Raw genomic sequence first — 15,018 nt, forward strand, 5'->3', positions numbered from 1 at the left:
TGCTGACATGTCAGGCTTCTGGGTTCCCTCCCTGCCGAGCTCAATCCCAAGCCAACCAGTTTAAGGTTTAGGAAATTAACTTCTCCCAGTTTGGAGGATACATCCCAGGAGAGCATCCCGCAGCATGGGGACACAATCACCCATCTGTAAAGAGAGGACAGAGGAGGAGAAAGGAATAAGAAGGCATTTATTTAAAGGAGCCCCAGGACTCAGGATGCATTTGAAAGATGTACGGCTACTCATCTAGAAAGAGGGGAGCAAGGCGTCCCTGGTTCCCGTCTCTTCCTAGCAAATACCCAGGGTACATGAGGGAGAGAAAGCAAGGCATCCCTCTTTCTTTTTTCCTTATATCGCTGAGTCCCGGCAACCATGACAGGAGGCCTCCCATGGGTGTCAAAGTGGCTTTCACCCATGTTAAGTGGGGGGGAGGTAGGGAGTGGGATTATCTGCTCTTACCCATATATGCCTTATCTCCTCTGCTGTCAATAGTCTTTTTCATTCCCTAGACCTCATTTATGCCATGGATACTAGCACGACCTTTATCCATGAAATGAGGCTTGGCTTAATCGGCAGAAATTAGTCATGCTTACCTGTGCTGTGCCTTTTCACTTCTGTTGTCATCTGCCTCTGGATCCCTCAGATCCAGTTTTCTTTCCTAGGGCTTCAACCCAAAGCTTGGAACTGAGTTTGGGTCAAAATAACTGCCTCAGGATGTTGCATGGACTCCTTATCATAAGTGGAATGCTCAGGTCAAGCTGTGGAATTGAGTCCTTCTCCAACAAGGGAGAGAAAAGGGTGTCTTCTGAGTTGGGATCCTGGCCGAGTAAAACGTCTTCTAAAAGGAAAAAAGCCTCTAGCGTAGAGAAGCCCCCTCTACTTACAGGGCCATGTTATTAGGTTGGTGCAAAAGCAATCACAGTCCTCGCCATTCTAAGTAATAGCAAAAACTGCAACTACTTTTGCACCAGCCTATTCCTGGCCTGGTGGAGAAAAGGAAAAGAAAAACAGCTTAAATGCAGGGCTGTGTTAACTGCTGACAGGATGGAGAAAAGAAAAAGATGCCCGGGGAACAAACCTCTTATTCTTATGCAAATGAGTTTCTCCAACAGGGAGAGAAACTTTTTTTTTTGAGATGGAGTTTCACTCTTGTTGCCCAGGCTGCAGTGCAGTGGCGCAATCTCGGCTCACTCCAACCTCCACCTCCCAGGTTCAAGTGATTCTCCTGCCTCAGCCTCCTGAGTAGCTGAGATTACAGGTGCATGCCATCATGCCCAGCTAATTTTTGTATATTTAGTAGAGACGGGGTTTCACCATGTTGGCCAGGCTAGTCTCAAACTCCTGACCTCAGGTGATCTGCCCGCCTCGGCCTCCCAAAGTGCTGGGATTACAGGCGTGAGCCATTGCGCCTGGCCAAGAAACTTTTAATTGCTGTTTCTACCCTGGGGTTTGGACTGAGCTGGACCCCTCAGCCGGAGGAGGGGAAGACTCCATGGTATGTGGCGTGGAACACTGGACAGACAGCTGCATGGGGCCCTTGGGCCATGAGCCCCAGCCCCAGCTGGGAGGGGCAGGGAGCCACCACTTGCCTGTCCGTCCCACGCATGCATCTGCAGCCTTTGGGGTGGGGGTGGAATACCCCCAATATTGTAAAAGATAAGTGCCATTACAGTCCTGCAAAAAGAAGGAAAATGCCATAGAAAAGGCTGAGTTGGACCAAAGCTGACATTCCCGGTCCCTGGGAGCAATGGCGTGAGGGGGTGCAGTTTCCTCTATCCTCAGAAGAAGCCCGAGGACAAGAAGGCTCAGAAAGGAAAGGGAAACAGATTCTTTTGGTGTGCATTTTATTCATCCCTCCTCATGTCCCTGTATGGGCCACCAAAATGATGCAGGATTTTTTGCTCCTTAGCTCCGCTAAAATCCGGGTTCTTGTCTCACAACTAGGAAAAATTAGGCACACAGACACCTGTGAAAGGTGAGGAGAGCAGAATTTATTAAAAGAAAGCTCTCAGCAAAAAAGAGAGGGTCCTGCCAACAGGCTCTCACCTCACAGATTGAATACCAGGCCAACACACATGAGCTGAAGAGGCCAGGCTCCTCTCCCAGCATAAGGCATGAATTCCTGGTGGCTCCACCCCCATTCTTCCAGTGCGCATGCAGGCCGTTAGTCTGAGCCGCTCCACAATGATTTCCCTTACTGCACATGTGTTAAGGGACAGAATTTCTCACCATGGGCATGTTTAGGCAAGTACCCTGTGCACCATGACCTGTGTGGCATATGGCTGTCTCCTGTCTCTATCAGTAGTACCAGTAAAGAGATAGAAAACCTACACAGAAACCGAAAAATAATTCTGGAGCTGAAAAGTATAACAAATAAAAAATGCACCGGAGGGATTCAAAGCAAATTTGAACAGAGAAAAGAATCTGTGAACTTGGAGATAGGACAATGGAAATTACCAAATCTGAGGAACAAAACCATCTGGGGATGTAGTCCAATAGGTCTCAGCCTTGTTTTACTCAGCCTGTATTCAAGATGGAGTTGCTGTGGTTCAAATGCCTCTAACACAAGTGAGACGAACTCAGAGAGGAGACCCACACTGACACATAATTAAACTCTGTCTTATTTTTTATTTTTTTTGAGACACTCTCATCCTGCCGCCAAGGCTGGAGTACAGTGGTATGATCTTGGCTCACTGCAACCTCCATCTCCCAGGCTCAAGAGATGCTCTCACCTCAGGCACCCAAGTAGTTAGGACTACAGGCATGCATTAGCATGCCTGGCTAAATTTTTTTTGAGGGTAATTAGAGATGGGGTTTTACCATGTTGCCCAGGGTGGTCTCAAGCTCCTGGGCTCAAGCAATCCACCCTCCTCAGCCTCCCAAAGTGCTGGGATTACAGGTGTGAGCCACCGCACCCAGCCATAATTAAACTTTCAAAAGCCAGCCTGGCAAAACCCGTCTCTACAAAACATACAAAAATTAGCCAGGTGTGGTGGCAAGCACCTGTAGTACCAGCTACTCAGGGAGCTGAGGCCAAAGGATTGCTTGAGCCCAAGAAATCAGCTTGAGCTAATATCACGCCACTGCACTCCAGCCTGAGTGACAGAGCAAGACAGTCTATAAAAAACAAAATAGGCCAGGTGCAGTGGCTCACGCCTATAATACCAGGACTTTGGTAGGCCAAGGCAGGTGGATCACTTGAGGGTAGGAGTTCAAGACCAGCCTGGCCAACATGGTAAAAACCTGTTTCTACTAAAAATACAAAAATTAGCTGGGCATGGTGATGTGTACCTGTAGTCCCAGCTACTTGGAAGGCTGAGGCAGGAGAATCACTTGAACCAAGGAGGCGGAGGTTGCAGTGAGCCAAGATCATGCCACTGCACTCCAGCCTGGGCAACAGAGCGAGATTCCATCTCAAAAATAAATAAATAAATGAAATAAAATAAAACTTTCAAAAGCCAAAAACAGAGATTCTTGAAAGTGTGAAGAGAGAAGTGATTCATCATATTTAAGGGCTCTTTAATAAGATTTTCAGCAGATTTCTCACCAGAAACTTTTAAGGCTAGCAGGCAGTGGGGTGATATATTTAAAGTGCCTAAAGAAAATAACTGTCGGGGCCTGGCACGGTGGTTCACGCCTGTAATCCCAGCACTTTGGGAGGCCAAGGCAGGCAGATCACAAGGTCAGGAGATCAAGACCATCCTGGCTAACATGGTGAAACCCCATCTCTACTAAAAATACAAAAAAAAAAAAAAAATAGCCAGGAGTGGTGGCAGGCGCCTGTAGTCCCAGCTACTCGGGAGGCTGAGGCAGGAGAATGGCATGAACCCAGGAGGCGGAGCTTGCAGTGAGCCGAGTTTTCACCACTGCACTCCAGCCTGGGCCACAGAGCGAGACTCAGTCTCGAAAAGAAAAGAAAAGAAAAGAACTGTCAACCAAGAATCTTATATCTGGCAAATTGTCCTTCAAAAGTATGGGAGAGGCTGGGCGGGATGGCTCACACCTGTAATCTCAGCACTTTGGGAGGCCGAGGTGGATGGATCACTTGAGGTCAGGAGTTGGAGACCAGTCTGGCCAACATGGTGAAACCCTGTCTCTACTAAAAATACAAAAATTAGCTGGGCATGGTGGCGCACGGCTGTAATCCCAGCTACACGGGAGGCTGAGGCAGGAGAATCTCTCGAACCCGGGAGGTGGAGGTTGCAGTGAGCTGAGATCAGGCCACTACATTCCAGCCTGGGCAACAGAATGAGACTCTGTGTCAAAAAAAAAAAAAAAAAAAAAAAATTGAAGGAGAAATTAAGACATTCACAGAAAAACAAAAGCTGAGGGAATTCATACCAATAGACTGGTCCTGCAAGAAATGCTGAAGGGAGTCATACAAATTGCTACAAAATATTAAAGAATAAATACATAAAAGGAAAGACATCCTATGTTGATGTGTTGAATTGGAAGACAATATTGTTAAGATGTCACTATTACCCAAAGTGATCTGCAGATACAATGTAATCCCTATCAAAATCTCAATGATGGTTTTGCAGAAATAGAAAAACCCATCCTAAAGTTCATATGGAATCTGAAGGGATCCTGAATAGCCAAAACAGTTTTAAAAAGAACAAAGCTGGAGGACTTACACTTCCTGATTTTGGAGTCTTGCTCTGTTGCCCAGGCTGGAATGCAGTGGTGCAATCTCAGCTCACTGCAACCTCCATCTCCTGGGTTCAAGCGATTCTCCTGCCTTAGCCTCCCGAGTAGCTGGGACTACAGGCGTGCGCCACCACGCCTGGCTAATTTTTTGTATTTTTAGTAGAGACAGGGTTTCACCATGTTGGCCAGGCTGGTCTGGAACTCCTGACCTCAGGTAATCCACCAGCCTTGGCCTCCCAAAGTGCTGGGATTACAGGCATGAGCAACCACGCCCGGCCTACATTACTTTAATTTTTATTATTTCCCTCCTTTTGCTAGCTTTGGATATAGTTTGCTCTTCATTTTCTTTTTCTTTAAGGTATAGAGCTAAGTTATTGATTTGAGATCTTTCTTTGTTTTAAATATAGGCACTAAAGTATAAATTTCCCTATTAGAACTGACTGCACTGCATCCCATAAGTTTTGGTATATTTTTTTTTTTTTCAAGGTATTTTCTAATTTCCTGTGTTTTTTTTTCTTTTCGTCCATTGGTTGCTTAAGGGTGTTCTTTAATTTCCACACATTTGTCAGTTTTCTAGTTTTCTTCCTGTTGTGAGGTCTAGTTTCTAGTTTCATTCCATTATGATCAAAAAAGATACTTTATATGATTTTATTATTTTATGATGTATTAAGGCTTGTTTTGTGACCTAACATATGTATGGTCTATCTTGGAGAGTATTCCATGTGCATTTGAGAAGAATGTGTATTTTGCTGTTGTTCAGTAGTGCTGTGCATATGTCTGTTAGGTCCTATTTATTTATTTGAGACAGAGTTTCACTCTTGTTGCCCAGGATGGAGTGCAATGATGCAACCTCGGCTCACTACAACCTCCACCTCCCAGGTTCAAGCAATTTTCCTGCCTCAGCCTCCCAAGTAGCTGGGATTACAGACATCCGCCGCCACGCCTGGCTAATTTTTTGTATTTTTAGTAGAGACGGGGTTTCACCATGTTGGCCAGGCTGGTCTTGAACTCCTGACCTCAGGTGATCCACCCTCCTCAGCCTCCCAAAGTGCTGGGATTACAGGCGTGAGCCACTGCGCCTGGCCCTATTTATTTATTTGAGATGGAGTCTCGCTCTGTCACCCAGGCTGGAATCAGTGGCATGATCTCAGCTCTCTGCAACCTCCACCTCCTGGGTTCACACAATACTCCTGCCTCAGCTTCCCGAGTAGCTGGGATTATAGGTGTGCGTCACCACACCCAGCTAATTTTTGTATTTTTAGTAGAGACGAGGTTTTACCATGTTGGCCATACTGGTCTCAAACTCCTGACCTCAAGTGATCCACCTGCCTTGGCTTCACAAAGTGCTGGGATTACAGGTGTGAGCTACCGCACCTGGCTGGTCCAGTTTATTTATAGTGCTGTTCAGGCTGTCTATTTTCTTATGGTTCTCCTGTCTGATTGTACTATTATTGAAAGTGGGGTAGTGAAGTTTCCAACTTTTATTGTAGAAGTCTGTATTTTTTCTCTTTAATTCTGTCAATGTTAGCTTCATATTTTTTGGGGATCTTTTGTTTGGTGCATACATGTTCATCATTGTTATGTCTTCTTAGTGAATTGACTCTTATCAATATGTAGTGTTCTTTTTATTTATTTATTTTTATGAGAAAAAGTCTTGCTGTGTCACCCAGGCTGGAGTGCAGTGGTGAAATCTTGGCTCACTGAGGCTTCAGCCTTCCAGGCTCAAGAGATCCTCCCATCTCAGCCTCCTGAGTAGCTGGGACTACAGGTATGCACTACCACACCTGGCTAATTGTGTTAATTATTTGTAAAGACAAGGTCTTACTATGTTTCCCAGGCTGATCTCAAACTCCTGGGCTCAAGTGATCCTCCCGCCTCAGCCTCTAAAAGTGCCGGGATTAAAGGTGTGAGCCACCATGTCGAGACTTTTCGAAAAAAAATTTTAGTGTAAATTTTTAATAAAAAGATGGGACCAGGCATGGTGGCTCACATCTGTAATACCAGCACTATGGGAGGCTGAGGCAGGTTATTGCTTCAGCCCAGAAGTTTGAGACCAGCCTGGACAACATGGAGAAACCCTGGCTCTACAAAAAAAAAAAAAAAAAAATTTAGCCAGACATGGTGGCACATGCCTGTAGTCCCAGCTACTTAGGAGTTTGAGATGGGAGAATCACTTTGAGCTGGGAAGTTGAGGCTGCAGTGGGCCATAACTGCATCACTGCACTCCAGCCTGGGCAACAGAGTGAGACCGTGTCTCATAAATAAATAAATAAACAAATAAATAGACTAGTTCTCACTATGTTGCCCAGGCTGGTCTTGACTCCTGGCCTCAAGTGATCTTTCTGCCTTGGCCTCCCAAAGTGCTGAGATTATAGGTGTGAGCCACAATGCCCAGCCTACAATTTCCTTATGTGTCTCTTGTAACAGGGTGTCTTTTATTTTTTTGAGATAGAGTTTGGCTCTTGTTGCCCAGGCTGGAGTGCAATGGCATGATCTTGGCTCACCACAACCTCTGCCTCCCGGGTTCAAGCAATTCTCCTGCCTCAGCTTCCTGAGTAGTTGGGATTACAGGCATGCGCCACCACGCCCAGATAATTTTGTATTTTTAGTAGAGATGGGGTTTCTCCATGTTGGCCAGGCTGGTCTTGAACTCCTGGCCTCAAGTGATCCACCCACCTCAGCCTCCCAAAGTGCTGGGATTACAGGCATGAGGCACAGCACTGGCCAATTTTATTTTTTATTATTATTTTTTAAACTATTTTTTATTTTTATTTTTGAGACAGTCTGGCACCCCGGCTAGAGTGCAGTGGCTGCAGTCACTGCAGCTTCCACCTCCTGGGTTCAAGCGATTCTCCTGCCTCAGCCTCCTGAGTAGCTGGGACTACAGGCACACGCCACCACACCCAGCTAATTTTTGTATTTTTAGTAGAGATGGGATTTCACCATGTTGGCCAGGCTGTCTCGAACTTCTGACCTCAAGTGATCCACCCGCCTTGGCCTCCCAAAGTGCTGGGATTACAGGCATGAGCCACCGTACCTGGCCTAAAATACTGGTTTTTAACCTATAAAATTGGCCATGATATTTTGAAAAATTGTAAAAGTTATACAGTGTTTTGGAAAACTAGGACTATCAGGTGATTTTGCTGGGAAGGCAATCTGTATATATGTGTGTATATGTTGTGTATGTGTATATTTGTGTGTATATATGTGTGCAGGTATATGTATACATATGTGTGTATGTGTATTATGTATTTAAGTATATTAGTGTGTTTGTGTATGTGTGTAGGTATACACATACACATACACAGAGTATATATGTATCAGAAGAGCCTTAAAATACTGATATCCTATTGATCTAGAAATTCAACTCTTCAGAATTTGGCATAAGGAAATAATCATTGATGTTTATGGGATGTTTTGGCTATAAGGATATTTATTACTTACATTCCTTATAATAATGAAATACTGGTAGCAATATTTATGTCCAACAGTAGGGGTTGGTTAAACATGATGCTCTAACCATATAGCGGGATGCTAAAATTCATGTTAAGTGTACAGGCCACGGGAAAGTTTCCCCTTGCCCTCTGAAGATTTACTGAAAAATCAACTCACAAAAAGCAGATTAATTGAAGAAAAGGCATACAAATTTTATGAATGTGTACACAGGGAGAATTACAGAATGATTTCCCACCACCCAACAGGGTTCAGAAGCTTGTAGACCATCTTGGCAAAACAACTTACAGGAGGGGAGAAAGAGGAATTCTTTCGAGGGGCAATAAATGATTACTAGGGAGAAGGAATGGATCAGGGCACAGAGATTAACTTGTACGCTATCCTATGAAAGGGTCTTTTCAGGGTGGTTACATTCTTGGTCTTACAGGGAGGGCAAGAAAAACAGTTGTTCTCCTTGGAGGGTCTGGACTTTCGGCAGATAAAGGCATCTTGTGTTTTGGGAGAAACCAGTGGGGAGGGAGATCAGAGAGACCTTGAGGCTTCTTCAGTTCAGCTTGTTAAAGTGCCATATTTTGGGGTTATCGGTTTCTGAACCAGATTTTATGTCAGTAAACATGTATTCCTTATGTTTAAAAGAATGCTTATTTTAGGCCAGGCATGGTGGCTCACGCCTGTAACCCCAGCACTTTGGGAGGCTGAGGCAGGCAGATCACCTGAGGTTGGGAGTTTGAGACCAGCCTGACCAACATGGGGAAACCCTGTCTCTACTAAAAATAGAAGAATTAGCCAGGTGTGGTAGTGGGCGCCTGTAGTCCCAGCTACTGGGAGGCTGAGGCAGAATTGTTTGAACCCGGGAAGTGGAGGTTGCAGTGAGCCAAGATCTCGCCATTGCACTCTGGCCTGGGAGACAGGGCAAGACCCTGTCTCAAACAAACAAACAAGCTCTTTTAGTCTGATCTCCTTCATTTCATTACTCCCTTGAATCAGGCATTTAGGATTTAGGATTTCCCACTCCTCAAACTCTTCCTAACTCTGGTCCTCCTGGATTTGTCCTTATTTTGAGTGTCAAAAGTTCCCGTGGCTTTACTTATCAGCTCCCATTTACAGAGCATTAATTATCTTCTGAACTCAAGGTAGCAGTTATGAATTTCTTTACTGAAGAGGACAAGGAGGCTCAGAAACATTGACTGGATTCTCCCAGGAGGAAAAGAGACCATGCATCAAGCAATGTTTACTAACATTTAAAAATAGTTACAAATGGTTACAAATATTAATTCATTTAATCTTCACAGAGAGGAAGGGACTTATTTTTAGCCTTATTTTTCAAATAAGGAACTGTGGCCCTGGAAAGGTTCTATCTTGCAGGGGCTCCTGGGGCTGGTAATTGGTGGAGCCCAGATTCCAACACAGGTATTCTGGCTTCAGAGCTAAGGTTTTAATCCCTGCTTTGCTGTCTTGTATTCTTAATAGTAGTAAACATTTTAAAATAGTGGTTGTTAATGATATTTTATTTTTAACTTTAATTTTATTTTTAAAAATGAAACAGGGGCGGGGCGGGCAGGGGGTCGTCTCAATATGTTGCCCAGGCTGATCTCGAACTCCTGGGCTCAATCAATCCTCCTGCCTCGGCCTCCCAAAGTGGTGGGATTACAGACGTGAGCCACTGCGTTCGGCCAGTGATATTTAATATAACACTAAAAATGTTATCAACAATGGTTTACATTGTCCAGAGCTTTTTATTAAGCATTTTCACTTAGATCATTTTTGGAAACTCATTTTGCAGAGACAAGAACTGAAGCTGAAAAATTTACCTGCCTAAGGACTCATAACTTGTAAGAGTAGTTGTGAAACCTCACTGGAGGAACTGCAGATTCATTATTTTTACTTAATAACACACTATAAAGAATAATAAAAGTGCTTCGCATTGCCTAGAGCTTCACAAGGCCACTTTACACACATTTTACAATGGGTACCGTCTCAGAGAGGCCAGCAACTCGTCCAACACAGCACTGCAAGTAAGAAGTAGGAAAGTTATTGTTTTGCTTAATAATAAGGCCTTACGCTTCAGGGCTAAAGAAAAGGCTTTTCTTACAGAAATTAAACTCCAATTACAGAAAGGTGTGAAGTTCAGTAAGGCCCTGGGGCAGGTTATCCTGCAGCTTTTGGCACCGCAGGCACCGCCCGGCGAGTTCCGGCCTCCGGGCACCTGGGCAGGTGGGCGTTGGGCGTTGGGCGGGCTCCGGGCTGCGGGCTGACCTGGGCCGCCCCGCCCCCACCCCGCCCCAGCCGTCCCCGGGCTGCTCCGAGAGGACCCCGGGCCCACCTCACCCCACCTCCATCCCTGGAGCGCGTCCCGGAGCGGGCGGGCGGCCGGCGGGCCAGGCCCCTCCCCGGCGCTGAGCCGCGGCCGCGCGGAGGAAGCGGAGGAGGCGGGAGCGGAGACCTCGCTGCGCTCATGGCGTCGCCCGGGTGAGTGCCGCCTCGCAGGCCCCGCGCCCCCGCGGCTGCCGGCAGGAACGGAAGCGGGACCCGGAGCGGCTCTGGCCTGCGGGCTCAGGTCTGGTACGCGGCCTGGACCCGGCCAGGGGCGCCCCCGCCCTCCAGGCCCACCAGGCCCACGGCCCGCTCGCGCCGACCTTGGGCGGACGCGGCCGCGCGGGCGTGGGGGGCGGGCGTGGGCGCCGGCGGAGGACAGCGGCCCCTTGGGATGCGGGGGTCCGGATACGCGGGCCTAGGGGATCCGGGGAGGGCGCGAGGCCCGGAGGTGCCCGGGGCGCGGCGGGAGCGAGGGCCCGGCGAGCGGCTGGGGAACCGGGGTGCGGGTCCTCGCCGCGGCCCGGGGCAACCGGCGGAGGCCTGGAAATGCTTCACTCCGGCGCCTGGTATCGATGTTCCTGGATTTTAAACTTGCTCGCATTGGGAGTGGACGCTCGTTTGCCGCGTCGTTGAGACGTACCCAGAATGTCAGGATCCGGGCAGATGCAGACCCTTTGCTGACAGCCGGAGAGCCGCTCTGGGATCTCCTTGGTCGGGGCCATTGCCTACCGGCCTGCCTTGGGGTGGCAGCGCTTATTCTGATACTACCTCTTTTCAACTTTTTTGATTTAAACGTTATTCCTTTTAGGAAATGATGCTGACACATATAGTTTGTAATTTTTGAGAAAAAATTCTCACTTGGCAAACTAAAACCTCAGTAATTCATTATTTTTTTGTTTTGATAATTTTACTGGCACTGAAATCTGGGAATGACAGTCCAACACTTTCATTTTACAAAGAAAGAAATTAGGCTCAAGGTCATCGCTTTAGTTGTTAAAATTCTTCTTTGACTGTTACCCATCATTCAGAGGGGCTTGGATCTAGTGGCTGTGATAGCCATTCAGAACAGTTTCCAAAGAGCTTTACAGGTGTGTGTTCGGTGGTGGGGGTGGGGAGGGGACGGTGCTAAGGGGCCGGAATCATGGATTTCATGCCTCCTCCAGATGAGGCCTGAGCCATGCCCTGGGGTGATTTGGCTCAGTACAGTGGGCCTGAATGAAGAAAGCTGAATTTGAACCCCGCCTGCTGTCTTTCTAGGCTTTGGGGCAGTGGTCATTTCCGGGACCAGGCCTTTTCATTGCCAGCTGACTACCCAGCACTTTCAGCTCATGAATAGAGTAAGCAGGGAACCATCCCTGGGAAGGCCAGGCTTATTGACCTAGGGGTTCAAGGTCCTGCAGCATTCCTTTCCCACTTGTCAGGAAAGGGTGGGGCAGAGCCTCCTGGAGGCAATGTTGAGGGTGGCTGAACCTGTGTGGGGCTGCCCTGAACGAAGCTTTTTTCAGAAAAAAATAGTGGTGCATTTGGTGCCCAAGTACACTACTTTGTAGACACGGGTCAGAGGTGGACTTATTGCTTCACTGGTGTTTCTGTGAGCCAGTAGGGCTTAAACTGTGTCCCTGTAGTTGGTGACATTTGGTATTTGCGGTTGTGATTATTTGTGTGACCCCCATGAGTCTGCAGTTTGTAATCTATAATTTTCTGCGGGATATCCATTGCAAAAGCTGAGGTCTCAAAACCTTTAGTATACAAGTCATGCACCACATAATGACAGCGGAGGACCACGTTATATGACAGTGGTCCCATGCACAAATACTTATCATTGTGTTAGTTGCCTACAGTATTCATACTGTAACATGCTGTACAGGTTTGTAGCCTGAGAGCAACAGGCTGTACCATATAGCCTAGGTGGGTAGTACACCTTACGATGTAGGTTTGTGTAAGTTTGCCCTGTGATGCTCACACAAGGACCAAATTGCCAAATGACACATTTCTCAGAATATATCCCTGTTGTTAAGTGACTCATGACTGATGCTTTATTTCATTTTGTGGGGTAAACTATGTACATATTATGTACACTGGCAGACATAGCTCCTAAGTGTCCACTTCTACAGGCTTCCCTGGTAGATCAGAGTCTAGATAGGAAGACAGTGCTTCCTGAGACCCTCTCTCAGTCAGCCAGCTAGCAAACATTTAAGCTACTGCACTAGGTGTCTTAGGGAGCAAGTCCACAGATAAAGGGCAGGGATGGGAAGACACTGGTGATCTGGACTGGGCTAGTCATAGAGGAGTCTCCAAATTGATGTTTTTATTAAGTGACAATCTCCATGAGTTGGGAAGGAAAGAAGAGACGCTGACCATTTTTGAGGACCTTATGAATATGCCAGGCATTGTGCTAAATAAAGGAAATGGCAATAATGAAGGCATCAAAGGAAAAGATGTGTTTGAGAAATGCCCCATGGCCCAGTGTGTTTGGAGCTAAGTGGAGACAAGTCCAGAGGATGAGACTGGGACCAGATGATGGGACCTGGTCCCATTTATGGACTCACTGCCCACCACTCGCTGAAGGTAAATGACACTATTTGCGTTGGTGGAGCTCTCAGAGAATCAACGTGACAGCAGTATAGAGACGGCAGAGAGGGCAGAAGACATGGAGCAGCTCATGCTGCTATCTCCCCTCTCTTGAACAGGCCTAACTCAACAGCTCATCTCTTGTCTTTGCCCCTTGCTTGGCTGTCTCAACAACTGCCCAGCTGTTCCCTTGTCTGTCAGCTCCTCTGCCTGCTCTTTCACTGTTGGGGTTTCCTTGGGCTCTATAATCCATCTCTGCTAGTCCCAACACATGTTCTCTGCATGGTCACATCTGTTTTAGTGGCTTTAACTGTTGTCTGAATCAGAGGTTCTTAACTTAGGCTTCATGATTCATGGATGGACTTCTGGGGGTCCCTTTGTTCTCTGAAATTGTGTGCAGCATTGGGAGTGGTGTGTAATTTTCCTGGGCGCAAGGTCTGTAGCTTTCAACAGATTTTCAAAGGGGCTCTTACCCTTAACAATGTTACAACTATTCATCCTAAATTTCCAGATTTTCATTTCCAACTACACTACATACAGCTCCTCAAGTTTCTTTAACCTGGGTTGCCTGTGTGAAGTCTGTATTTTTCAGATTGTTACTGATGGATAATTTGAAAAACAATAAATAAAGATCAAGTGTAATTGGCTTTACATAGACCACCGATCTTAAAATCTTAAAAAGATTTTAAATAGTCACTTATTCTTATCAGAGAGACAGCTTTACAGAAATAACTAGCATCCTTCCTCCCTCCCATCTGAGTTTGGGGGGGTACCCTGACAGATGTTTTCCTTTGCATTTACATACTAAGTTTGTTCTTTCCTCTGTTTTTACATAAATGCTATCATACTGTTCTGCAGCTTGCTTTATTTGCCCAACAATATGCCTTGAAATTCTTTCCATGCCAGAACAAGGAACAGATCCACATACATTTGTTTTTTGTTTTTGATTTACCTACATTTTCTCTCTCTCTCTCTTTTTTTTTTTTTTTTAATAGCAATGGGGGTCTCATTATGTTGCCTATGTTGATCTTGAACTCCTGGGCTCAAGCCATACTCCTGTCTCGGCCTCCCAAATTGCTGGAATTATAAGCACATTACACAGTGCCCAGTCTACCTACATTTTGACAGACATATAATATTCCACGGCATGGTTACATTATTCAGTTAAGAATGTTCCCGGTTTTCTCTAAGATAATGCTGCCCATCTGTGTCTCACTCTGGACATATAGAGTACATGCAAAGACTTGGACTGCATGAGCAGAGGGCCTGCTTTTGTTTTTTGTTCTTCCTGCCTGTTGTAACTTGATGCTGCCAAATGATCCTCTTAAATGATTGTACCGCCTTCCCTGCCACCACCAGATTTTAAGGATTCTCTGTACCTCCCAACACATGATGACATCATACATGAAAAGTTTTGCCTGTCTGATGGAATAACTGAGTCAAGAAATAGGATGCTAATGGCATCTTCGCTTACCCGGTCTTTAAAGATAGAAACTTCATCCCTGACCTCTGTATTCCCTTAGAAAGATTCAGTTCTTTTTTTTGATCCAGTAGGTAACAGCAAGTGAGTAAGTTGATCTCCATAAGTAAACTCTCACTCCTCAGCGCTTTGTTTCAGAAAATATGGTCCCTGTCTGGCTAGGAGAAATGGAGTAAGACCTGCCCTAGAAGGGAGGAGCTCGGACACAGGATGGGTGGAAGGACCTGTGGGTTCTGAGTGGGGCTGTGGAGAATGCTTAGCTGTATAGAGGTGGGACTCATGGTAGTGGATGAGGTGACTTGAGTGATTGAAACCCAGGAATAGTGGCTAATTGGGGTAGAGGAGAAGCCATCACTGGACGACAAACCCAAGGCCAGTTGTTCCTCTGTGGACCGAGTCCTTGCCTGAGGAGGGAGGGCACATGCACCTTGGCATCTGCCCCTTTTCTTCCCCCCTCCTCCTCCCTCTCCACCATCTTCTCCTCCCCCTTCCCTTCCCCTCCTCCTCCCTCCCCTCCTCCCTTCTCTCTTCCTTCTCCGTTCCTCCCCTCCACT

At 46.5% G+C, this 15,018-nt stretch overlaps 1 protein-coding gene across 7 annotated transcripts in view; it reads left to right on the top strand.

Annotated features, from left to right (window-relative positions):
• Positions 1–15,018, top strand: part of URGCP (upregulator of cell proliferation) — a 50,222-nt gene that overhangs the window by 9,040 nt on the left and 26,164 nt on the right. The window contains exon 1 of one of the 7 annotated variants that reach the window (XM_054494484.2): positions 10,431–10,566. The exons of 1 other annotated variant lie outside the window; for it this stretch is intronic. In XM_054494484.2, the coding sequence (XP_054350459.1) occupies positions 10,553–10,566 (14 nt within the window). In that variant the 5' untranslated portion in view covers positions 10,431–10,552. Of the gene's footprint in view, positions 1–10,430; positions 10,655–10,809; positions 11,502–15,018 lie in introns of those variants that run through there. 5 more of the 7 variants (XM_054494483.2, XM_054494490.2, XM_054494489.2 and 2 more) reach the window with 5 other exon arrangements.

Source organism: Pongo pygmaeus, chromosome 6 (genome assembly GCF_028885625.2).
Source record: "Pongo pygmaeus isolate AG05252 chromosome 6, NHGRI_mPonPyg2-v2.0_pri, whole genome shotgun sequence".
NCBI classification, from domain to species: domain Eukaryota; kingdom Metazoa; phylum Chordata; class Mammalia; order Primates; family Hominidae; genus Pongo; species Pongo pygmaeus.